Source organism: Canis lupus, chromosome 1, assembly GCF_048164855.1.
Source record: "Canis lupus baileyi chromosome 1, mCanLup2.hap1, whole genome shotgun sequence".
NCBI lineage: Eukaryota > Metazoa > Chordata > Mammalia > Carnivora > Canidae > Canis > Canis lupus.
Window position 1 is genome coordinate 75,702,147 of NC_132838.1, and position 24,423 is coordinate 75,726,569.

General features: G+C 43.6%; 1 protein-coding gene across 13 annotated transcripts in view; it reads right to left on the minus strand.

Annotated features, from left to right (window-relative positions):
• NTRK2 (neurotrophic receptor tyrosine kinase 2) overlaps positions 1-13,836 on the minus strand; it is a 329,574-nt gene extending 315,738 nt beyond the window's left edge. For 4 of the 13 annotated variants that reach the window (XM_072836176.1, XM_072836168.1, XM_072836184.1 and 1 more), the window contains exons 1-4: positions 13,545-13,835; positions 12,893-13,014; positions 12,430-12,638; positions 11,375-11,947 (exon numbers count right to left, since the gene is read on the minus strand). In XM_072836176.1, coding sequence (XP_072692277.1) covers positions 11,375-11,586 — 212 coding nt within the window. In that variant the 5' untranslated portion in view covers positions 11,587-11,947; positions 12,430-12,638; positions 12,893-13,014; positions 13,545-13,835. Of the gene's footprint in view, positions 1-10,142; positions 10,205-11,374; positions 11,948-12,429; positions 12,639-12,892; positions 13,015-13,544 lie in introns of those variants that run through there. The other 9 variants (XM_072836159.1, XM_072836149.1, XM_072836163.1 and 6 more) reach the window with 6 other exon arrangements.
• Between the last annotated feature and the right edge of the window lie 10,587 nt (positions 13,837-24,423).

A 24,423-nucleotide genomic window follows, 5' to 3' on the forward strand; every position in this document is an offset into this window, starting at 1 on the left:
GGTGGTACACTAAACTGGCCCTGACACATCATCTTTTTATACTCCTGATGTCTGCAGTTCTTTAAGAGAAATGAACAGCTTCTACCAGCCATGCTACAAGAAGGATAAATCACATCTGAAATCTCACACCAGAATCACTTTGTAAGTAAAGCACCATAAATGCAGTCACAGGGAAAAATGGCAATTGATCCACAGGGATAGCCATTATTAGCTATTACACAACAGAAAAAGCACAAATCTTTCTCATTAGACCTATTTGCTTGCAGGAGATCAGATGTCCCTAGAATGATTCTTTGTCCCTGGCTTAGCCTCTGCTGTTGAGCTGGTCTGTTGTGCATCTCCCATCATCTGCTTGCCCCCATCCTCCCATGGCTTCCCTGTCCCACCTTCCTGTTAGATACACAAGATGCCTCCTCCATCAAAGCTTCATCTTTCTTCCTTTCCAGCTAGCTGTGCTACTTCTCTACAGGAACTGAATTTGTTGTGGTTTTTGTTTGCTGTGGTGGTTTTGTTTTGTTTTGGGTTTTTGTTTGTTTGTTTTTGTTTTGTTTTGCTGTGTATGAACCAACATTGTGGTATTTAAATCCACAAACATCTTAACCTGATGAGTAAAAGGTCATGTCTAGAAATTTTTCTACTGACAGCCCAAAGAACAACTAGTACACACTTTTACTTGGAATTCTCCATGATATATCTGTAGGAGCATGCATGCTCCTACATCCACGTGTGTGTGTATGATGTGGAGATCTAGGACACTGTGTTAGGTGCTGGGGGAAAGCATGACCAAGATTCACATGGTCCTTGCCTCCAGGCCACTCACATCCTAGTGGTATGTACAGGTGGGTAGCCAGGAATGCATTTATGTTGCTAAGTGACCTGTTCTGAGATTGGGAAAGAGTACACGGCGGGGACGCAGCCCGGAGGTAGGAAGGCAGGGGAAAGGTGTTCCAGGCAGAGAGGCCCGCCGATGTGAAACCAGGGAGTTAAGTAAGAGCATAGTTGTATTATCTCACTGGACAAAGGGAAAGGCAAGATATGAGGCTAGAGGTTTGAATTTGAAGATTTTAAGATTCATTAAGACTTATTTCAATATATAAACAGAACGCTATCTTATTTTAAAATACCAATACAATGTGGGGGGAGCTAGGCAAGCAATTTCTACAATTCGTATGGAAAAATGATCATGCAAAAATAACTGAATATTCTGAAAGGAAAGACTAGTGAGGGCAGCCCCGGTGGCTCAGTGGTTTAGCGCCGCCTTCAGCCCAGGGCCTGATCCTGGAGACCCAGGATTGAGTCCCACGTCGGGCTCCCTGCATGGAGCCTGCTTTTCCCCCTGCCTGTGTCTCTGCCTCTCTCTCTCTCTCTCTCTCTCTCTCTGTGTGTGTCTCTCATGAATAAATAAATAAAATCTTAAAAAAAAAAAAGACTAGTGAGCAAGACTAATATTTGAAGAAAATAATAATAATTAAAGCTTTAGGAAATAAAAACTGTAATGCTGGCAAGTAAATAGACAGAGCTGATTAACACAATAGGATATATCCCAAAATGGTCCAAACTGCTAGCTGAAGTTACTGGGGGACAGGTAGAATTATATAATCTACGGTGTCAAGAGACCTGATCGGCTGATCAGCTATCTTGAAAAAGTAACAAAACTATTTTTTTGCTACTCTCTCCTTATATGTTGAAAATGCAGATGGAGCAAAGCTTTGAAGTATGAAGTAGTGAAAGTAGTAGAAGGAAATACAGACGTATTTTATACTCTCAGAGTGGGGAAATCTTGTAGCCACATTTACAACACAGAAGCCATAAAGGAAATGATAAATTTCACTACAAAAGAATATACAATTGTGTCACTAAAAGAAGAAGTAGAAGTAACAGCACAGCCAACATCAGAAGACAAGCAAATTGTTAGGCAAGGTATAAATTTTCTTTTGTCAAATGGATTTCCAAAATAAAGCAATGGTGAATATCATTGCCCAGGATTATGACTGACAATGGTCAAAAGGTTTGATAATGAATAATGCTGGCTTAGTGGTAGAAAAACAGGTGCTTCCAGTTTGGGTGGGAGAATGAAATGATGTGATCTCTTTGCCAGACACTTTGGCCTAAAATCTAACAAAATCACAAACACCCTGCAAATGGCCCTGCAATTCAAATTCTAGATAGAGATTATCTATAGATTTCCTGTAGATAAAATCATGCATGTGTGCAAAGACTTGAACATAAGGTTGTTCAAAAGGAGGTTGGGAAAAAAAAAAAAAAAAAAAAAGGAGGGTTGGTTAAGTAAAGAACAACCTATTCATTCAAAGGATTACTGCCTGGCTGTGAACAATAAGGTTGGTGCTGATACAGAAACATTTTTTTTTTGTATATTCTTTTATTGGAGTTAGATTTGCTAACATATAGAATAACACCCAGTGTTCATCCCATCAAGTGCCCCCCTCAGTTCCTGTCACCCTGTCACCCCGTACCCCCGCCCACCTTCCTTTCCACCACCCCTTGTTCATTTTCCAGAGTTAGGAGTCTCTCACGTTCTGTCTCCCTCACCGATATTTCCCACGCACTGGATACAAAAACATTTTTAAGATACAGCCTTCAGTAGAAAAACACCAACATGCAGAAGAGTGGGTACAGCATGCCTTCATTTGTGTACAAACAAAAAGGACATATATATGCACTCATGTATGTGAGTAGACTCCTGCTGGAAGCTGAGAGATCAGAGGGGTTAATTTTTCATGATACATTCCTTTCCACCGTTTGCATTTCTTATCATGTTCAAATATGACTTGAAAAAAAAAGCTAATCACAAATAGAATTTCATACGGTAAAATGAATGCATTTCTGCAAAAAGATGTGTAAAATCACTTTAAAGGATCTGAAAGGTTCCCAGGCTTGAGCAAGGCTTGGCTGAAGGCATTAAGCTTTCCAAAGAAAGAATGTGTCACTCACAGTTGGTGCTGGGCAGTAAATGAAGGAGAGAAAAAGGAGTGTCCATCCAGGGGACACAGGTCCTGGCCAAAGTACTTCAAGTTCTGCATTCTCTTTGTGAAGGCGCTCCCATTATGGAGATGGATGCCTCAGGCAAGCTTAGCTTAATGCCATTTAACATTTTAAATGCAGAATTAAGTGCCCTTGCTCTAATTCCAAGATCACCAAGCAAGCTCCCAGTTATAATTAGTTCTCCTTTATAGATCTACTGGTGTAGGAAACAACGGTAACGCTGATCTGTGCATTTGGGTCCCTGGGATTGTTATCTGCCTTATTTCAGAGCAATATAATGACAATCTGGATCGTTTGTCTGTTTGTTTAACTAAAAAACAAAAAACAAAGCAACAACAACAAACTTTGGCCTTTAAGAGACATGAGGCGCCATGGGGCAATTAGAGGCAGTGACATAATGAGATCAGCATTTAGAAAGACCACGCCAGCGCCGTGCGGCACAGGAGCAGAGAGGGGGCAAGACGGCAGGCAAGCCCGCCAAGTAGGAAGGCACCAAAGCATCATAGGCAAAAAAAAAAAAAAAAAAATCTTTTTTTTTTTTCCTCTGTGCCGGGGACGATTTTCTCAACAGGTACTGTCCACCGGCCAGTGTGTACGTGTGTACACATTGCAGAGATGAGCATCCACCAAGGCCTGAGCTGGGAAACCAGTGGGCAAAAGGCAGAGAATTCAGGTGCAGCCCCTCTGCCACCACACAGGAAGAGACTCTGGGGCACATGAAACAGAGACAACTTTGGCAAACAAAACCTGGAGTTTAGAAGAGCCTACCTTTTGAGCCCGCACTATGTTTCAGACGGTGAAAACCAAAATTCAACTATCTTTTGATTTAAATTACACTCATGTTAAGTTGCCTAAGAATGCCTCATTGATTGCTTTGTCAATATTGAGAACTGATCACAGACACAACAGGTCTCTGAGTAGCCTGGTTGGCTAATGGAGTCAAAGTACTAACAGTCGCTACTTCACCCAGGTCCTCCTCCTCAAGAGAAATCCAGAATCATTAAAACAAAATTAGAAGTCTGGGTGGGGATGTAATGCACAACGTGGTGACTAGGGTTAATAATACTGTGTTGTATATTTGAAAGCACTAAAAGAATAGATCTTAAAAGTTTTCATCTCAAGAAAAATATTTATGACCATGCGTTGTGATAGATGTTAACTAGATTTATGGAGGCGATGGTTTCATCATACATAGAAATATCAAATCATTATGTTGTACACCTGAAACTAAAGTTGTATGTCAGTTATATCTCAACAGAAAAAAAAAAAAAAAAGTCTAGATGGTTTAAGGAAGTAAATCCTAAATTATTAGGGAAATTTTACAGTTCCAGATAATTAAGTCTGAAAAAAACACACCTAGTGGAGTTTTATAAATACATTTCTATCTCCATAGAGAGATCACATCCACACAATTAGAATCCTAGTGTGTGTGTCTGTGTGTCCCAAGGATTGTTGGGATATGAACCTCACAGGGAAGTGTAGGGTATGGAATAGCAATAGGTCCTTACTTTCAATAGAAAAGAGACTCTAGATGGTATGTGATTACTATCATTTTTATTCTATACTAGAAGATGCCATATTCCCAAGGGCACACAAATCATTTATCTCTTGATCAGTCTAACATGGTGCAGGGAGAGATGGTGATGGGTGGCAGGGGAAAGACACGAGGTGAAGCCCCAGTTCACCTCTTTCCCACCACCATGCTGCTTAACTTGTGAACATTTATTTGAATCTCTGCACTTCTCTCAAAATTGCTTGCGCTTTTGAGGCTAATTTGGGCAAGTGGGGCTGAATAGTAGATAGAGCCATAAGTGAGATACTGGCTACCGTTCTACCCCAAATTACACTGTGTTTGACCAAAGAGCCCTGGACAAACCAATCAACCTGACAAACCCTCCAAGGATGTCAAGACCTTCCCACCTCCTTCAGAATGAGACTAGAAACAAGCAGATATCTGAAGGGAGCATTCCACGTCCCTGGAGAGAAGCCCTGCTTGAATCCAGAGCTATGTCTCCATGAAGACCATCGACATCATACAAAATGGTAGCAGAATGAATTCTAGATGCGAGTCAACAAGCTTTAAGCTTGCTCAATGGCTTAGTCATGGATCTCAGCCATTGATCCTGGGCAAAGAGAAGTCAGGGGAAAAAAAGAAGGCAGGAAAGAATAAGTGTACTCTGGCCACAGGTCTTTCATAGGAGCTAAGACAGGCTTTGTACAAAGGGCTGTGGGGTCCTTCACTTATATAAGCACCCTTGACTGTGGCAGACTCCAAGGGCAACAGCTTGCATCTTGCTGGGTCTGCTCTGCCTTCGCTCCAAGCCCAACCTGCCAACATGGTCCAATAGGCATAGGCTTAGCATCCCACATTGCTGCCAACTTGTGAAGGCTTGTCTCTGCAGCCTGACTTTTGTGTATGAGTTGCTTGGAGAAGAGAAAGGCTTGAAATTTAAAAACAGAAACAAAACACCGTAATCTAAACAAAAAATGTATTTCCTCCAATGTGAGGATAAGACCATTGCTTTGGGGTGAGTAGCTTTAATGGCTTTGTCTCTCACAGAGACAGGTTTGCATAGACTTGGTCTAGTACTGAGCTATTCTTCACATCTCCGACACTTCTAAAATGGTGGGTGGGGGTCAGGTTCCATCCAAGGATGCAGAACAAAAGGGAGGCACCCTAAAGTAAAGGTCATCGGCACCTCCTTTGGATGCTAGGAGAAAGAGCTCCTAGACCCATGTTGTTTTTAATGTATCACAGCCTTAGGAGACTCTTCACTGGCCTGGTTCGTGCAGAGGGGGCCGGAGCAGAACATTTCTGGGACCTTCTCCCTCTGTGGTACCAATTCTAGGTGACCCTGTGTGCAACTCTGGACTCAGCAGTCCAGCACTAACATGCCACCAGCCTTATTAGCAGCTCACAATTAAAAAAGACGTGTTTGGGGGAATTCAGAGCAGACACTGAACATATGCACATGTGACACTGTCACCAAAGGTCCTCAGATTCTCATACCACCCTTTACTTCACAACTGATGTATAAACCACATTATCTCCACAACTGAAGCTTCGTGGAACTTCAGAGCCAGAAGAAACTGTCTGAGCACTGAATCCAAAGCTCTCGGTTGATACCTGACAAGCTCAGGCCCTGAGAGTAAGGGGCTGCTTCATGATCAGGTCACTCCTGACTCCAGCTTTCTGTGACATCTTGTTTATATTTGTTATTGTTGTTAAAAAAAACAACAACAACAATAAACTCAGTACCTATGCATTACTTTTCTTCCCAGGTTTATAACACTCACAAGCACTCACTCCTTCATCACCCAGATCAATATCTACTGACTTCCCAGTCCCTCGGACAGCCCAGAGACCAAAGTGGTAAGAAGGCACCTTGATTATGTGAGATATTTGCCTTCTTTAATGGAGATCGATCAGCAATCAAATGTAGAGTGAAAATGATCAGGCCACTGCAGGGCTCAGACCTCTGCCACCTGGGGGTTGGGGAACAGGGGGGGATTTGTGCACTAAACCAGCCAGACCAAGTAGATTATGAAAATGTTCAATCTGCTATTAACCCAAGGTTCGGGTTTTTCTCTCCTTTTCTCTCTCTCACACACACACCAAATGAATAAAAAAATTTAAAAAATTAAAAAAAAAAGGTTCCCTGCCTAAGTAACCTCTCCTCAAAATCATCCAGTTGATTTATAAACATCAAGAGGAACCAGAACTTGGCATTGCATCAAGGGGCAGCAGGTTCAATGCCATGTTCTACCCTATGGTATTTAAAGCTACATGAAGCTCTCTAGAGACATGCTCAGTTAGTCCGAGGCCTAATGTCAGTGCTGGTTTAATAGTGTTTTTTTCCCAAACAGCCAAGACGAGAAATTAGTTAACACTGGGGACACTTGCTTAGTACCAAAGGCAAAACAAAAAACAAAAACAGAAACAGAAACAGAAAAACAAAAAAAGGAAAAGAAAAAAGAAAGAAAGGAATTCCCCACCCCCAGCTAAACAAGAACTCTAGGTTTTATACTCTGACGACCCAGATATAGTCAAAGAGATCATACAGAATGTTCCTGGGGAGAAAGAGTCCTCAATTCTCAGCTGTCCAGCCAACTTTTCAGCTTAGGAAATGTCATTACAAGGGAATATTGAAACAGACACAAACAGAGGTTTATGGGATAGAAACAGTGAAAGATTTTAAACAGAACTAAACTCAGCTCTGGGGAACTGTGACCACATTATCTCAACTTCCCATTACTTGCTTGTAATAACACATAACCCAGGCCCTTCCCTTAACTATAGTGCTCTGAATTCCCATAAGGAAATATCACTTTTCGGAGAAGAAAAAAAAAAATCAAATACATTTTCCTGTATGCTCAATGAGAAGTGATGGGGAGGGGGAGGGGGAGAAAGTTGGGTCAGAAGGGTTGAGGGGCTTTTCAATTGTTTTACCCAATGTAATAAAAACCTCCTTAATGCAGAGATTGAAGGTATAAAACCAAAGAGGCTTCAAATGGTTGTGCTGAGCTGAATTCTGTAAATACCTTCGCTGGGAAGAAAGCATGTTCTCAACTCTAGCTTGCAAGTTGTGCTAGTGATACAAATTAGACTGCCTTATTTATGAACAAGTCCAGTGTTGCTTATGTTACCACACTCAAAATTTACTCTGTGCATCTTACATGCATGTAAAGCACAATCCAAAGTTCTAGAAACCCCAGTGGAGGGGCTGAGAAGTAAACATCAGAGTAATAAAAACAGATGCCTTTCACTGAAACCTTCCGAATGCCAGGATATTTGTTTTTAGTACAATTAATTGCAGGGAAAAGCCTACTAAGGTGAGGGGGGCCAAAATCAATGTATTAATGACATCACATTACAGTCGCTTAACCAAGCCAACAATTTATTGCACATAGAGGCTCTGGCAGCAGAGGCTGCAAATTCTATTTGTACTATGTATTCTATGTTGTACTAAGAGGAAAAATATTAGACTTGTCTATGACCCCCAAATCAGAAACTACCACCCAAGAAATTCAGAAAAAAAGGCCATCATTAATCTATATAAAATATGAGCAATATAACGATGAACATACCCTTTCACAACCATATAAGTAGACTTAACACTTAACACTACTAAATGGTATACTTAAAAATGGTTAAGATGGTAAATTTTATGTTAGGCATTTTTGACCATAATAAAAAAAAGTGCATGATCTATTTTATCCATTTCTTTTCCCACTTGGGTGAGGTAGAACTTGTCCTTTGCAGTACATTTTGGCACCTGGTACTACAGAGAGTCAATGGCCAGTTACATAACTCTAACAGGCTTTACTCCTGAATTCCACTTATGTGTGACAATGGTATTGTTTTTAAGTTTAACTTAGCATGGCTTTGGTATAACCATCTCAGAGTAAGAAAGCTGGTGCTAAGCAGCAGTGTGATGCTGGGCAGGTGTGATGCATCTCTATAGACAGAGAGAAGAGAGATATAGGCATATAGATCATGTTGGTGTGTAAACAGTATGAGACAGACACTACGATAGAATTTTTAATAAAACAGCCTCCAACAATGACTCTAAAAATGAAATGTCAGCTTAGCTTAAAATATGCGCGTAGAAGCAAAAAATAAAACTATCTCTTAATGAATTTCTGCACACAGTTTTAGAATGTTGTACCATGGGCTCTCTCTGAACCCAAAAAGCACAGTGGTGTACTCTTCCCCAAATATATAGATATTAAATGACGTACCATTTTTAAATGACACAGTAAACTGTGGCTTCAGCAAGTTTTAATTAGTTTATTTATTTCCATTTTTCCTACTAAAAAAAATAGAAACATGAAATTTCAGCTAAGCACCATTAAACTACAACTTTCAACCAGGTTATTTTAAGAATACCATGGGGTCTCATAATAAAGTAAAAAAAAAAAAAAAAAAAGTAATTTGGTTCCAACTGTAGCTGGTATTCCCCTGGCCAAGAATATAAAGCTGTTCAAGCAAATATTAATATGTAAGAAAAAGAACCAGATGGTATCATATATGGATGACAGTGAAACAAGCTCATCTACTGATGTCATTTTGATATCAAAACAGCAGAATTCAAAATAATTATATGAAGTGCTTTCCAAAAAAGGATTTTGGTATGTTTTATAGGACATGAGGGCACAAACTGGCTGGGTGCAAACAAAGCTGAGGCGCAGGGCTGAGACACAGACTTTTTCTCAGAACTCACATCTAACAGCCCCATTGGTGTCACTAAGGAACGTAAATTCTCCATCCCAAATACTAACCCTACACACCTCCCCCAATCTTTCAATCTCAGTGGATTTTCAACTCAAAAGAAAAAAATAATGGAAGAAATTAGGAGTGCCACTAACTGAACAACTGACAAACACTTTGGTAAAAATAAGAAGAATCAATTTTTTAAAGCCCGGAAATAGGAACCTACCATCAGATATTACGGAAACAACAGCATTGTGAGAACTGATGTAAGAAAGCTCAGCTCAACTCTATTGATTTCATAAATACCAGGCAGCTAACACCACTAAGGTTTAAAATAGCATTTTTTAAACTTAAAGAGAGTTTTAGTTTCCTTTTCTCTGATTAGGGCCTTAAAAATCTTACAGTGAAAAAAAAAATGTCAGAGTGAAAATGATTGGCTCTATCTCATTTCCTCCTTCATTATAGATGCATCATCTAATACAGAATTTCAAAACAATCCACAACAACACGAGACGTCTGACTGTATAAAGGCACTCTCCCTGGTTTCAAATTAGTCAAAGGGCTCTGAATTCCATATGGCTTCCTCCATCTGACTACAGACCCCCCTCCATCTCATGAAAAAGACACAGATCCTGATGAGAGGCCACAGTCACTTTGACCAGGCCAACCAGGGCCGGCACAGTTGAGGCCCTACTCAACCTTCCTATCCAGCTCTGCCTCCCTTGATCCTTGCCAAAAAAAAAAAAACAAACCAAAACATCCAGCCTCCTGGATGCAGCCTGACAGTTGGTTGCTCCCAGCACATCTCAGCTCTGCTAGGCCTGCACATTCCCCCTGTGCTGCTGCCATTTCCTTCTGCCGAGCCTTATAACATGAGCATCACCAGCAGAACAAGCAACAGAGGCTACAAAGGTCTCTTACTTACATTAAAAACAGGTTATCTCAGTCAACTACGTTGGCAGAAACAGGGCGTGCGTTTTCTCAGGAGGAAAAAAAGCATGCGCACTCGCCAACCGGAAGGCCACAGCCCAAGCCCTATTTTCAGGGCTGCCTATCTTAGGATCAAACACCGTAAGGAAACCGGGAGAAACTTTGCCTTACAATCCTCTACTTGGATGAATAAAATCTCATGCCAGTGAAATGTAGGTGGTGACAAAGTCCGGGGGGTGGGGGGCGGGGGGAGTGGGATATACATCTAGTAGAGGTGACAGGGAGATGCTGGAGAAGGCACTGGTGAATTCTTACTTGGTAATGTATTTGTCACAAGCCATCAGAACAGGAGGACAGAAATACACAATTCTGCTTCTCCATCAGAGCAAGACAAGCTCAAACATTTCCAGGGACACAGGGGTCCGTCCCATGCTAAAGGCAGCATTCATTAGAGTACTACACACTGCTTTAGCATCCAACCTAGTCCTCGGTCATCATCCAACCTAGTCCTTCAATGGGCAATTAAGATTTATAATCCAAATGGTCTCAAAATTATATCTCTGGGAAGTCAAGTCCAAATTAAATCAGACCAGGCTTTTAGGCTTCCGACGAGCACATTTTCTCTTTCAAGAGAGCGCAATTTCAACACTCAGAACTTCTCTTCTTACAGACCATTTTCAAGGCCAGCTCTGGATGCCATCTCCTAACAAAAATCTGATATATAAAATGCAAAGGGACACTGGTAACTGCAAACCTCAGGGAAAGATGTTGGGTGGGGGGGGACTCTGATCTCCTTCAATAGATTTCAAAAAGTTCATCATTTTAACCTCCTTTCTAGTATGTATTACTGGAACTTCTAACCTAACATGCACTTAGCACCTTATGAAACAAAAATGTCCAAAACTAAGTTATTGCATAAGGAAAGCCTAAAGCACACCCAGCAGGGCTTTCAAATACAGAGCGTATATGGAATCTCTGAAAAGAGTATATGTATTTATGTTATTGACACATATAGAAAACTTGAAACTTATGTTCAACTGTCCGCTTCTCCCCGAGGTGGTACTAGTCCCAAGCCAGAAAAACAGGTAACTAACAGATGGCCCAGCCCATGTCTGACTTCTCCCCAGACTTAGACAACATTCATGCCCCCGACGGACAGACACGCCTGGCCAGCCCCAGTCCAAGGGGCAAGGAGAGAAGGAAGGAGGAAGAGCACCAGGAACTCACATTTCGGTGATGTTCTCAGGGTCTGCACTGTTGGGCTCCAACCTCGGAAACGCCACGATGCCCGGAGAAGGGTCGCTGCACCAGATCCTAGAGGCGCTGCATTTGCAGGACGTGGGACAGGCGAGGGCAGCCCTCCAGAAGCCCACGACCAGCCAGCAGAAGCCCCAGAGCCGCGCCATGGCGGGTCCATGCCACCTCGTCCAGGACGACATCCCCAGCCGCCAGTGCCAGCCGGAGTCAGAGCGAGTAGGTGGCCCCGCGCCGCACCGGCCGGCCTCCCCCGCCCCCGCTGGGCGGCCTGCGCCGCGCTGGTCGCTCCCTCGCCCCGGTGCCTGTCGCGGGCGCGCAGAGCCGAGCGTGTCCCGGGCTGAGCGTGTCCTGGCGGGCGGCGCGGTTCACAGTGGCCGGGGCATCTCTGGTCGCCTCACAGGGGGCGCTACCGCCGCTCGGAGCTCCGCCGCGGCCGCCGCTGCATGGCCCGGCGCACCCAGCACCGGCCGGCGGCGCTGCCGGCACCCCGGGGACGCAGGCTCCCTGCTAGACGCGCACTGGGATCCGGGGCGCACCTCGGGGCTGAGGACAAACAAACACGCGTGAGACTGAGCGCAGGACCCCATACGGCGCGCTCGCCGCACCCCCACCCCGACCCCAGCCGGGCACTGTGGATGGATGGATGGATGCGTGCACAGCTCCGGCCCCAGAAATAAACTTGCCCCTCGATGGCACTGACGCCGCCGAGGCCGCTGACGTGCCCCCCGCTACCCCACCCCAACCTGAGGTCGAGGGAGGGGAGATAGAGCAAGGGTCCCCGAGACGGGATTCCATGGCACAGGCCCGGCGAAGGACCCTTCAAAGGGGGACGCGGAGACCGCCGGCGGCGGCGATGGCTCCGCGACGGGGCCCCCGATGATGCTGCAGAATCCGCCACGGCCGCCGGGCGCAGGGGGTGCGGGCAGGTGGCGTGGCGCGTCCCACCTGGGGAGCACCCCCGGCCGCCCCGGGGGGTGGGGGGAGCGAGGGCCAAGGCGCCGGAGGGCACTGTCCGCGCTGCTCACCCGGGCTCCGGCGCCTACCGCCCGCCGGCGGCGCCTGGGTGCAGGCTCCTCCTGCCGCCGGGCACGGAGCGCCGAGAGCGCGAGCGAAGGAGCGAGCGAGGCTCCTGCTCCAACCCAATTCCGGGAGCCGCCGCCGCCGCCTCTGCTACTGCTGGCGAAGTGACGTGAAGGCTGACGCAGAGCAGGGGCAGAAACTCCAGAAAATTAGTCTGAAATCCAAAAACACACACGCTCATACACACACAAACCCATAACACCCTCCAGACAAAAGCAACAGGGAGGGGAGGGGAATCTGGGGGCGAGCGGGGAGGAGGCAGGCATCGGTGCCACTGGCCAGGAGCAGACAGCAGCAGCATGTGGGAGTTCATACACGCGCACACACGCACACATCCTGGCTGGGTAGACGCGCGCGCCTGTGTGTGTGTGTGTGTGTGTGTGTGTGTGTGCACTGAGAGCCAGGTACCTCCGAGATGGACCATTCCACCGCCCGACGCCTCTCAGTCCCTAATTCGCACCGCGGTCTCTTCTCCCATCGCAGTAGAGGCTGTCTCCTTTTTTGAAATGGAAACCGGGCTCGGTTCAGCTCTGAAAAATGCGCTGATTCTTATTATAGGAATCCTCCCTCCCCTCTCCCACCCCGCTGCGTGCTCCTTTCCCATCCTGCCTAAAAGGGAGGGCGAGCTGGCCTAAAAATAAATAAATATTGTAAACACCAAAACGTGCTCGGCATCGGTAGCCAAGGATAACCGCCCCTATTCCGGGCCATCTATTTGAGGATCCATGGTTTTGGAGGGTCTTCCTGTTGGTGCTTTTGCAGAGGGAGGGGAGTCTCCAAATGCAACTCTAGCTCCCTAAGTGGGTCTTTCTCCTGCCGTGTTCCGGCATCACACGCCCGGGAAACAGAGACATGTGAGGGGAAGGGAGCGCGCCTGACGCTTATCGGGTTCCCTAAATGCGCCGCAGCAACCCTGGCCTGTCCGATGTGTGGCGCCGCGTCATTTTCTCTCCTCCTTCAACCTGGCAGGATTCAGCGGTTCCCAGGTCGTCGCTTCACTCCCCGCGATGCCCACCCCCGCCCCCGCGGGGCACCCCGAGCCCTTGCTCCCCTGCCGTACCTTGCGCGTTTTCGTGTGTGCGCGGGTGTGCGCGAACGCGTGCCCTGCGCCCGCGCTGCCCAGAGCACGACAGGCTTCCAGCTACCGACAAGCCCGGCGCGGGCAGAGCCTCGGGGTCTCACTAGGGACACACGAGGCGATCCGGGAGGGTCGAGTGACACACCGTAACTGCTCTGCGGGCGCAGTTAAATGATGGCTGCGGGGCATTCGCAAGCCTTGCCTGAGAATCCGTCTTCCCATTTGCGGCTCCGAGAGTCTGTTTTTCCGCAGTCATTTAAAAGGGAACTGGGAAAAATGCACCGCAGTGCCCGACACTTGCGAGAGCTCTGGTGCCCCCGCGCGGGGAGAGAGCGCCCCGCACGCTCCGGAGCACCAACCCACGGCCGCGGCCCGGGCGGGCACTGCGCGGGGGGCGCGCTCTGGCGCCAGATGTGCAACCAGCGGCGCCCCACGCGTGCGCGCCCCTGCTCGGCCGGCGCTGAGAGGCCGAGAGCCTGGCCTCGCCGAGCTCCCTCCCCGCCAAAAGGCGGCCAGCGCTCAGCTCCAGAGAGGGCGACCGGATGGGATCTGGTCCAAAGGATAAGAACGGTCACCGATCTGCTCGCAGAGGCTGAGCGTGGGAAGTATCCAGAAAACCTGCACGTCAAGGTGAATGCTTACAGCTCAGTGATGCCTTAAATATTACAAGGGAATACAGAAAGCATCTGGTGGGCTTTTGTACCGACCCGGGGCGCCGAGCGTAACCGCGGGAACCCTCGCGCAGCGGCCCCAAGATCTCTTCGCAGGGCCCGAAGACGAGGCCGGCAGGTCTGCGTGTCTCCACCATCACTCGGCTGTGACACGCACGCATCGGGGGGCTGAACCGCCAGGCTGAAGTTCATGCCTCAGCTCGGCCCCCAGCCCCTGCCGGGCGAGGACGAGGACGCGCCAAGGAAGGAAAGGCAAGGGCAAAGGCAAGTCTTGGTCCTGGACACACAGTAAGACTCTCCCGCCCGTCTTGCCAGTGCCCTGGATGGAGCTGCCCCTGCGGAACGCCTGGGGGAGGGTGTGTACCTGATTACCACGTCTCCCTCACACCCCCACCCTCATCCCTTTTTTTCTCATTAATGGACCATTTGAGCCCTAGTGGCTGCAAGGTGACAGTGCGACAGCCAGAGAGCAGAAGGTTTCAACGTGGTTTGCAGACCAGATTCTAATTATGTTGGAATAATTTTAGAATTTGTATTATAACATATATACTATTATATTTAGATTCTAAATATACCCCCCTGATTATCTCCCACTTGAAATTAGAACTGGCTGCCCCACGTCTAATCACACTTCCCCGGCTGGGTTTCTTCCATAGTACTTAACTCTTGTTTAACAGATCATTTGCTTATTTATTTACCTAGATCTATAGTTTATTGCATTTTTCCAGGCAGAATGTAAACTCCATGAAGGCAGGGGTCTTTGTTTTGTTAATCGAGATATCTGAAGGATATAGCAGGTATTAAAATATGTTTGTGTGTATTTAATGAATAAATGAAATAAGCTAAAGTTGAGATTCCTTAAATGGCCCTCTTCACTCTCACTTTCTTAACCTATAATCCTGCCAGTCTGTCTGAATAATTCCCCTTGGAGAGTCTTCCTCCCCTCATCAGAGTCAATTTTCTCTATGCTGTCCCCGAAGTTGGCACTTCTGGAAGTCTGACTTTCTACCTCCTCTAGTGGCCAGGTATGTTCTAACCTGGGCCAGGGAGGGACCTGGCCATAATGGTAACTCAACATTTATCATGCACAATATCTGGAAACACCAGGAAATCAATAACTATTCCTCAGCTGATAGAATTATGGGTCTATCTCAGTTTTAAGACTTATCAGATCTTTCACAGACATTATTTCAGGAATTCTCAGACCTTACTTTTTAGGAGATGATGAATATTTTTGAGACGGACAACCATTTTGGAAACGATTTCTTCAAACATGAAGCATATTCCTACCATGTGATCCCACTATTCTATGTCTATGTATTTGTGAGAGAGAAATAAAAGCCTATGTCCATACGAAGACACTTATGTGATAGTAGTTAATAGTAGTTTTATTTGTAGAGGCCCCAAACTGGAAACAAGCCAAATATTTATCAACAAGTGAATGGGTGAACAAATTGTGGCATACCCACACCATAAGAGGCTACTCAGCAATGAAAAAGAATAAACTATTGATACGTGGGGCCGTGTGGAAGAATCTCAAAATAATTATGCTGGGTGAAATAAGCCAGACAAAAAGGAGTACCTACTGTATGATCCCATTGTCACAAAACTATAGAAAATGTAAACTATCATGACAGAGAGCAAATCAGTAACTGCTGGTGAGAGGGGCAGAGACAACGGGGAGGAACAGTGACACAGACACAGAGAGCCTTGAGGATGATAAATGTATTAATTATCTTGATTATGGTGATGATTTCCATATTGTCAAGTTGTGGATCTAAATATTTTTAATTTATTATATGTCATTCAATCAAGCTATTTTATTTATCTTATTTTTTTAGAGACAGAGTGTGCATGAGCAAGGGGAAGGGCAGAGGGAGAATCTTAAGCAGGACTCTACCCTGGCAGGACTCAATCCCACAGCCATGAGATCATGACCTGAGCTGAAATCAAGAACCGGATGCTCAACTGACTGAGCCACCCAGGCACCATTCAATAAAGCTATTTTTAAAAGCAAGAAACAAACATTGCCTTAGAACCTCCAGTCATCATTTTCTTGTTCCTATTGGAGTGCAATTAGAACCTCCAATTTCAGGAAGCTATTTTATAAATAGCTTTTATAAATTATAAAATTATAAATTTTATAAATTTGGATATTTTTAATAAGAAAAGAATCTGTAATGTTCTCATATTAGCGGGACCTACTATGTAATAATACATTTTACATTCTGGGAAAAGATTGGGGAAACCATTATTTGAAAGATGGGAGAGATAGTGACCACCCCTAAAAGTACCTTGAATGTCCATTAATAAGAAAGCAACTCAATAAATTATACTTCCATTCTTTATACTTACACTTAATTAAAATGCATTAAACTATATACATTAACCTGAAGATATGTCTATAGTATATTGAGTGAATAATGCAAGTTTCATGGCAATATCTAGTCTGAGCCTACAGAGAAAGCCAATGTTCATGAACGTGTGCTGTTGGTGTGTGCATACAGAGAAAGGAAGTCAGAGAAGCATTTACACCTAGAGGGATCAGATAGGTTGTTTGGAGAAACAGAACAGACCAGACAACTTATAAAACGTTTCTGCGGCACTAATAATCTCCTTTGCCACAATATACCTTATTTTATCATCTTTTCCTCTTTTTTTTAGTCTCTTCTCTTCCAATCCAGAGTTACTCTGGTTCTAGACTCCCTCAGTTTGGTGGAAAACAACTGAATCTAAAAGCATGTTTACAATCTATAAATAATGTTCACCGTTGGCTATTTCACTTTCCCAAGAATATCTGTATGTTAGTAGAAGACCCTGGAGATAAGATATCAACCAAAGGAATTTCAGGTACCATGCCATCCACAAATGGGAGAGTATTTGGGGATTGAAGACCCTCAACACAGGCCACAGTGGAACCAGAGGCTGCCATCCATGATCTGCCCCACACTTGTTCCTTCCCACTCAATTGCCTCTTTGTTGTTCACAAAGTTTCCAACTGCTTCACATCCCACATCCTCCAGCTCTGAGTTAGGTCTCACTTTTCCCCATGTCTGCCCAACTAGTGTGAGAACTGCATGTTGCCCAGCACTCTGACCCCTCGTCCCACTTCCTGTCTTCCCTGAGTCCCAACCTTCCACTTTTAACGCTTAGTCACACATTTAACGCAAACTAACTCAACACAGACTTATGAAGCTTTTACGAACAGCTAAAAGGAAGAGCATATGGAGAAAATTCAACAGAGCCTCAGGAAATTGGAGGCACATACACCTGCATGATCCTGAAATCCAACTTTTAGTGATCTGATTAGGTCTCATGATAAACTCCACATTGTTTTTCTAGTCTATGTCAGGAGTCTTATATCAATAGTCATACAAGGGAGTTCACTTATTCCTCAATAAAAGGTTACAGTATGCCTTTTCTGCACTCAGCATAGATTTATTGAGATAGGCAAGTGTTTCTGGTTCCAAGTCAGTTGACAATTACAACCCATGCAAAGATCTGTGTTTATGGCCATATTACACTTAGACTTAACAAGCCATAAGCATTCAATCATATCAGACTTATACAGTTTATTAACTAAATGTTCTTACAACTGGAGTAGCTGTTCATTATTAGTTTTTTTTGAGCAATGTCCTTTTAGACCTGTGCTGTCCAAAATGGTAGCCAACAGCTTGTGTGGCTCTCTAGTACTTGAACTACGGTCAGTCTAAAATGAAATGTGCTAAAAAGTAGAATAAAATAAAATATGCTACAAGTAAAATACATACTTGATGTAAAGACTTAAGAAAAATACAAAATATCTCATTAATGATTTTATATTTATTTTGTGTTGAAATTATAATATATTGGATTTACTGGTTAAATATATCACTAAAATTAATTTCATCTGTTTCTTTTTACTCTTTTTAATGTGGAGAATGTATTTACTTTTGTTCTTAAAAGTTATCAAATCAACAATTATCCTTCCTAAAGCCCCATTGTTGTTATCTTTGATTCAATGACCTAGATCCTTGGGTCTCTTTGAATCTTCTTTTAAAACCTTGAACCTGCCATCAACTGTTCCTCCTATATTTTTTCACCTGCAAGTCTAATATGTATGCTTTTCATGCATTCCTTTAAGTCATTGATAAAAAATATTTAACATGACAGGCTGAGACACTCAGCTGGAGACGTTATCTAGGCGGACATTCATTCCTTAACTAATTAATTCAATTTTATATTGAGTGTGGCTGTTTAACCAGCTAAGAATCCATCTAAAAGAATTCCATAATGAGGTCTTCCTTGACCTTTGGTTCAAGCCACCTGTGAATCACACACACCACTACATAAAGACCAAGCTGGTATTGCTCACTTGTGGGTTTTGTTTGGGGGCTTCTGGGGGAAGAGAAGCTGGCTTGGTTTGGTTTGTTTTTTTTTTTCTTTTTTTTTTTTTTGCAATTACCATGGCACTCATTTCTCATGCCAACTCCATTTCTACCATCATTTGGACCTGATATCAACCTGGCATTCATACTCTGGCTTTTTGATATATAACTTCATTCCTTCTCTTGGTCCCTTTTGATCCTTATGCCTTGTTTTTCCAATATTTAAATCAGTTTCTCCAAGTGAATTTGTCTTGACTGCCCTGTCAACACTTGGTGCACCGGTTTATCTTGCATAAGAATTACTCTTACACAAGTTAGGCTCCTAAAACCACTTGCACAGTCCACTGGGCTAATTTTGCACTCACTCCTCTTTCCCCTGAAGGAGCAAAATTGAGCAGGATTGTTCACAAAGAAGAGTAGAGTAGGCAAGTGGGAGGTGATCTGAGAAACAGAATGAACAGTAATTTAGGTGCATCTTGGAATTCATCTTTGTTCCTTTCTGGAAAACCAAGACATTTTCTATTCTCTTCTTCCATATGCCATTATTACCAACAGTTGTTCTTTGGTCACATAGGCAAACCCAATAAAGATTTTTATCATCTTTGCAACTATTTATAGATACCATGATATCTCTTATATGGTCTCATTAACTAAGATTCCAAATTCTTGTTAACCACATTACCTTTGCCATTTCCAATGTAAGGATCCTTTTTTTCACCAGAGAAGGCAGAGTTTAAGAGGTAAATAATATTGTATTGTCACTATGATCAGCTAATGTCTCTCCATGCTCCAGGTCTGGATCTCTCTCTTCATTCTTCTCCTTATTCTAAGCCTGGTTCAAATAGTCCTTTTTTGTGTGTGTTGCTCTCTATATTGTTTTTTTTTTTTTACAATTTTAGTGAATTCTGGACTTCAGTACTTCTGCCAGTGTTCTCACAGAATTGTGCTGTTCTATTGTATTCAAACTTGGCTATATAGCCCACCTTTTATCTAGTTCCACACCAAAATCCATAGCCTAGCTACACAGATTCTCCTTTTCTCCTCCTGAGGATCATTCATGCCTGTGTGGTCAGAATTTTATATTTTAGAACTTCCCTTCTCTCTCAAATCAATATTCTCTCTTATAGTCAGCTAGTCAAGGGATTTTATCTATTTTTCCTCAAAAAACAAAACAAAACAAAACCCAAGAAAACCACAAATCTGTTTCCTGAAGTCTAGGATATGTTGCAGACTTCCCAGCATCCCACATTTAGCCAATATGGCCTCCGCTGCCACAGCCAGGTCAATCTTGTGGGTTTCCATGGCCCTGTCATAAGTGTCCTTCCACATACCAAGTCCTAAGGACCCCTATAGTATCTAAATAACACTTCCTTGGTGCCAAGGCAATGGTATCATCAGTGACTGAAGTGGATATATCCCAACATTAAAAAAGATCAAGGGGGCAGAATCAAGCTGAACCAGTTGCTTGACACCCCTTTCCAATTAGAGGTATTCTTTCTGTTGCTCTGTTTTAATAAGGAGAGCTGCTCATTCCCGTGGCCATGTCTTCTCTTCCAAAGTTGTGATTTTAACAGGAAGAGATGGACAACACCTGTGTTGGGTGCCTACATCTCTAAGTTCTTTCATTAATGTTATAGGTAGGGTAGAAATTTGAGGATGGATACATGGCTCTGTTCTGTGGGGTTACCCATAGATCCAGACTCTTTCTACCTTATTCCTCTGTCATTTTCCCAGGGTTTGTCCTTACCTACATGGTCAAAGCTGTCTCATCAGCCTGCAGGAAGGAAAGAGGATAGGAAACGGCAGGCAAACAATTTCCTTCTGAGGAAATAATGGGTAAGTTGTATATATCACATCCCCTCACATTTCTTTGGTAAGAACTTAGTGGCCATGCCTTTACTTCAAGGAGATTGGGAGATAGGAGGAGGATAGTGATTTTCATCATCTTTGCAACCATTAAATATGCCATGATACCTCTTATATGGTCTCATTAACTAAGATTCCAAATTCTTGGAATCCAAATTTAGATTCCAGATCTTCTCCGAAAAAGAAGATTGGGAATTAGATTTGTTTTACTGGGTGTGACCAAATGTTTTGAGAAGTTTGAAGTGGGGGGTTCTACTAAGCGAAGAAAAGGAGAATGGACATGGAAGGATAGTTTCCTAACTAGAACCTCAGTAAACTATAGTCTAGAATTTTTCTGACCACATAATCTTCAAGTTGAAACAAAATTTAATGGATAATTTAAATTCTGGGTATCATACTGACATCTTCCCCTTCTGTCACTGGGGAAAAACACAGGGTCTTTCTGCCACATTGGTCACTGTAGTCAACTCTTGAAGTCAGCCTTTTATGTAAGACTTTATTAATAAATCTGCACATAATGCTGTGAGCAGCAAGCTTATCTGTCTTAATTTTCATCTTTAAGGATAGTCCTAAATTTTGACAGGATTCTAAAAAATTCTATAGGAAATATAACTTGTTTGTGTTTATTCTTTCCAGTACCTTTAACCAAAATGTTTTTTTTTCCTTATAAAAAGAGAGAAGGGGAGGAAGGAAGGAAGGAAGGAAGGAAGGAAGGAAGGAAGGAAGGAAGGAAGGAAGGAAGGAAGGAAGAAAAATAGAGCAAGCAGACATAGCAAAGCCTCTATGGTGCCACAGGAACCGTCCTCCAATATTCTCACCTTTGTTATAGAAATCATTAGGTTTGAGTTTCAGTCACAATGATGCCACTTTATATAGCTTGTGTGGTACTTTTGGGGAAATAACTTACCATCCTAAGCCTCAATTTTGCCTATCTGTACAATAAACATGGCCTTTTGAAAACATGGCAATAGATTCTCTGATGTCACTCCTATTGAAAAGTGGATTCTGTGTCTCCTCCCCTTGACTCTAAGCAGACTTGTGACTGCCTCGACCAATACAAAATGGCAAAGTTGGGGGTATAGCTCAGGGGTAGAGCATTTGACTGCAAAATGGCAAAGTCACTCTGTGACTTCTGAGTCTGGGTCATTAAAAAAAAAACATGCAACTTTTGCCTCGTGCCCTCTAAGTCTTATTCTTGAAACCCTGAACCACCACACAAGAAACCAACTACCCTGAGGCTTCCATGCTGCAAAGCATCTCAGTCAACAGTCCCAGCTAAACCTAGCCTTCTCGACATTCCTACCTAGACAGCACTCATGAGAGGGAGCTTCTTGGATCTTCCAGCCAATCTATTCACCAGTTGAATACCATTATGTTGATGCTATCTGGAACAGAAGAATTAGCCAACCTTGCCTGAATTCCTGACCCACAGAATTGTGAGGTAGAGTAAGATGGCTATTGTTTTAAACCACTACATTTTAGGTTATTTTTACCACACATGGTAAATAACCAAAGCTGTGAGGAACAGGATACCCTCAATAGTATCCTTCAACACTGATATTCTAGGACTTTATCAGAGAGAAATGTAGGTATAGGTACCTCATTTGCACTGGCCACAAAATCCTCTCCACTTCTCTTACATTTCTCTGTGCAGATCCTTATGCCTATTATATAATTAATTAGTTAAATCTCCATCGGTAAAGTAACTGCTCTCCAGCAAAAGGATAACTTCGGTAATGATATGAACAATGATATGCAGTTATTGTTTACCAAGGCAGTATTTCATACAGTCCGAGGATCTCTGAAGGCCCTCTGAGACTGCCTTATGGCAAGTAGCACCTACAAGCCAGTGGAGAGCTACCAACCTAAATTCTCATACCTTGCCTTCCAGGGAGGTATTGGCAGGCAGTAGCCATCAAGACCTCCAGTTCCCTTCAAGTCAACTGCCATACATTGCAAACTACTGGAAATTAACATAATGCATACTCCCTGTCTTTTAAGAGCTTGAAGTCCTGCGGGAAAACACATGTAAAAGTGGATCGATTCCATTATGTGGAATAAGACAGGAGGCCTATACTGGGACCTATAAGAGACAAACCAAGATGCAAGTAAGGCTTCAGGAAAGCAATGATGTTTGAGATGAGTCTTAAAGAATACACTTGAATTATCCAGGATAGAGGACCAGGAGGATGGCATGAGTAAATGCAAGGAAGCCAAAGAGATCATGGCGTATAGATGGAAACACACTCTGTGTTAAGTTGTAGCTGTGCCTACACCCATCTTCTACTCTCCCAAGAAAATTAGCACCAACTGTGTTCATTGGCCTCTTGGCCCCAAACTAGACCCAAAGAGGACATGGTGACTGCTTTCTCAGCTCTTCCTTCTGCTCTCATCAGAATCAGCCCTGTGACCAGTCCACCCCTAGCAATGCAGCAGCCTGTCTAAAGGGTATTTGGTGATTCATGCCAAGACCTGCAACTAACTGACAGGCCTTGAAGAGTTTCCAACTATTTTCATGCCTGTATATCTCCTTCTGTGTTTCCACCTCTATTCCTCCTTCTCCCTGGGGAATCCAGCCCTTGGCTTTCAATGGTCTTTGAACTGTTCTATCCCAAGTCTGATGAATAGAAAGCCTTACAGAGACAAACTCTATGTCCTTAACATGCCCTTCTGAAGTCATCCCAGCCAAGAGAAAACAGAAAACAAATTATTCTGTAGAACAAAACCCACCTCTTTGTGAGATTCTGTTGTTTTTCTCCTACATGATTTCTCTTTCTTAAAGGACTCTCCTGATCAGAGGTGGTCAGTTGACTGAACTCATGCCTTATTACATAAATACCTCTTCTCTTTCCAGAAGCCCTAGAGACTCTGCAAGGCTCTTTGCAAACACAGAAACTGTAGCTTTTGCCTTCCCTTGCTGTCCTTTAAAAATTTTAATAAACCTTCTCTACTCCTGGAAGACATCTTCTGCATGCATGCATCCTACAGTTTCTATTATGGATTAGGAGAGAAGGTTCCAAAGATGGAAGAATCTCTCCTGCCCTCCTGTTTCTCCTTATTCTCACAAGTGAGCCAAGTAGGAGAGAAGAATCTGTATCCAAAAGATAATTCAACTTCTGAGAGTAGATAATGCTAATTCTGGGTTTTCTGTACTCCGGGATGTTTCAAATGATTGTCAAAAGTTATTATCAGATACTCAAAACAAGACACCCCCCAAAAATCAATGGTTTCTATCTCTAACTTAAAAAAATTTGCCACTTAGCAATTTTAGATTGAGAACAGACACTCTGAGAGCCATCTCCAGTAATGCTACAGTTCCAAAGACATTATCAGCCACTATCTTTGGTTCTATTTCTCAGGGTCCTGTGAACTCTTTGTTCTCTAAATAACCAAATAAATAATATTCATGGAGCATTCACAAGATTGTTTATGAGCTTTAGGTTCTCAACTTGCCTTTCTGCTCCTGCAGCTCTGCACTTAACAAATGTGGATAATGTTATCACATGTCCTCTACGTCACAAACCTCTTGATGAGAAACTACATATTGTCTTTGTGTGATTCTTTAAGTCTGAAACCTCCTTCATGTGAAGGATATTGTCTCCAGAAGCAGCACTGCTTTTATTAATATCATTTTATAAGTGAAGAAAGTCACACCATGAAGGATTGACAAGGATCTTCAACAGGAATCCAAAATGTCAAGGTAGCCCACACTCTCTAGGATGGAATAAACCACAATCAGTTGAGAAGCCACCTCTTTGCCAATTGAAAGACTTGTCCTGCAGCTAGCCATCTTTAGAAATCTGAAGGCACAGAATGACCTCACCTCAGCCCAGAACCAGCAGATTGCCACTTTCCTTTGCTCTGGGGTTTTTGACTCAGTTATAGGGCTGTCTGTGATACCTAGGTCACCTCTGTAACTGCCAGGGCTATGTTGAGTTCCTCATTAGACAATGCTAG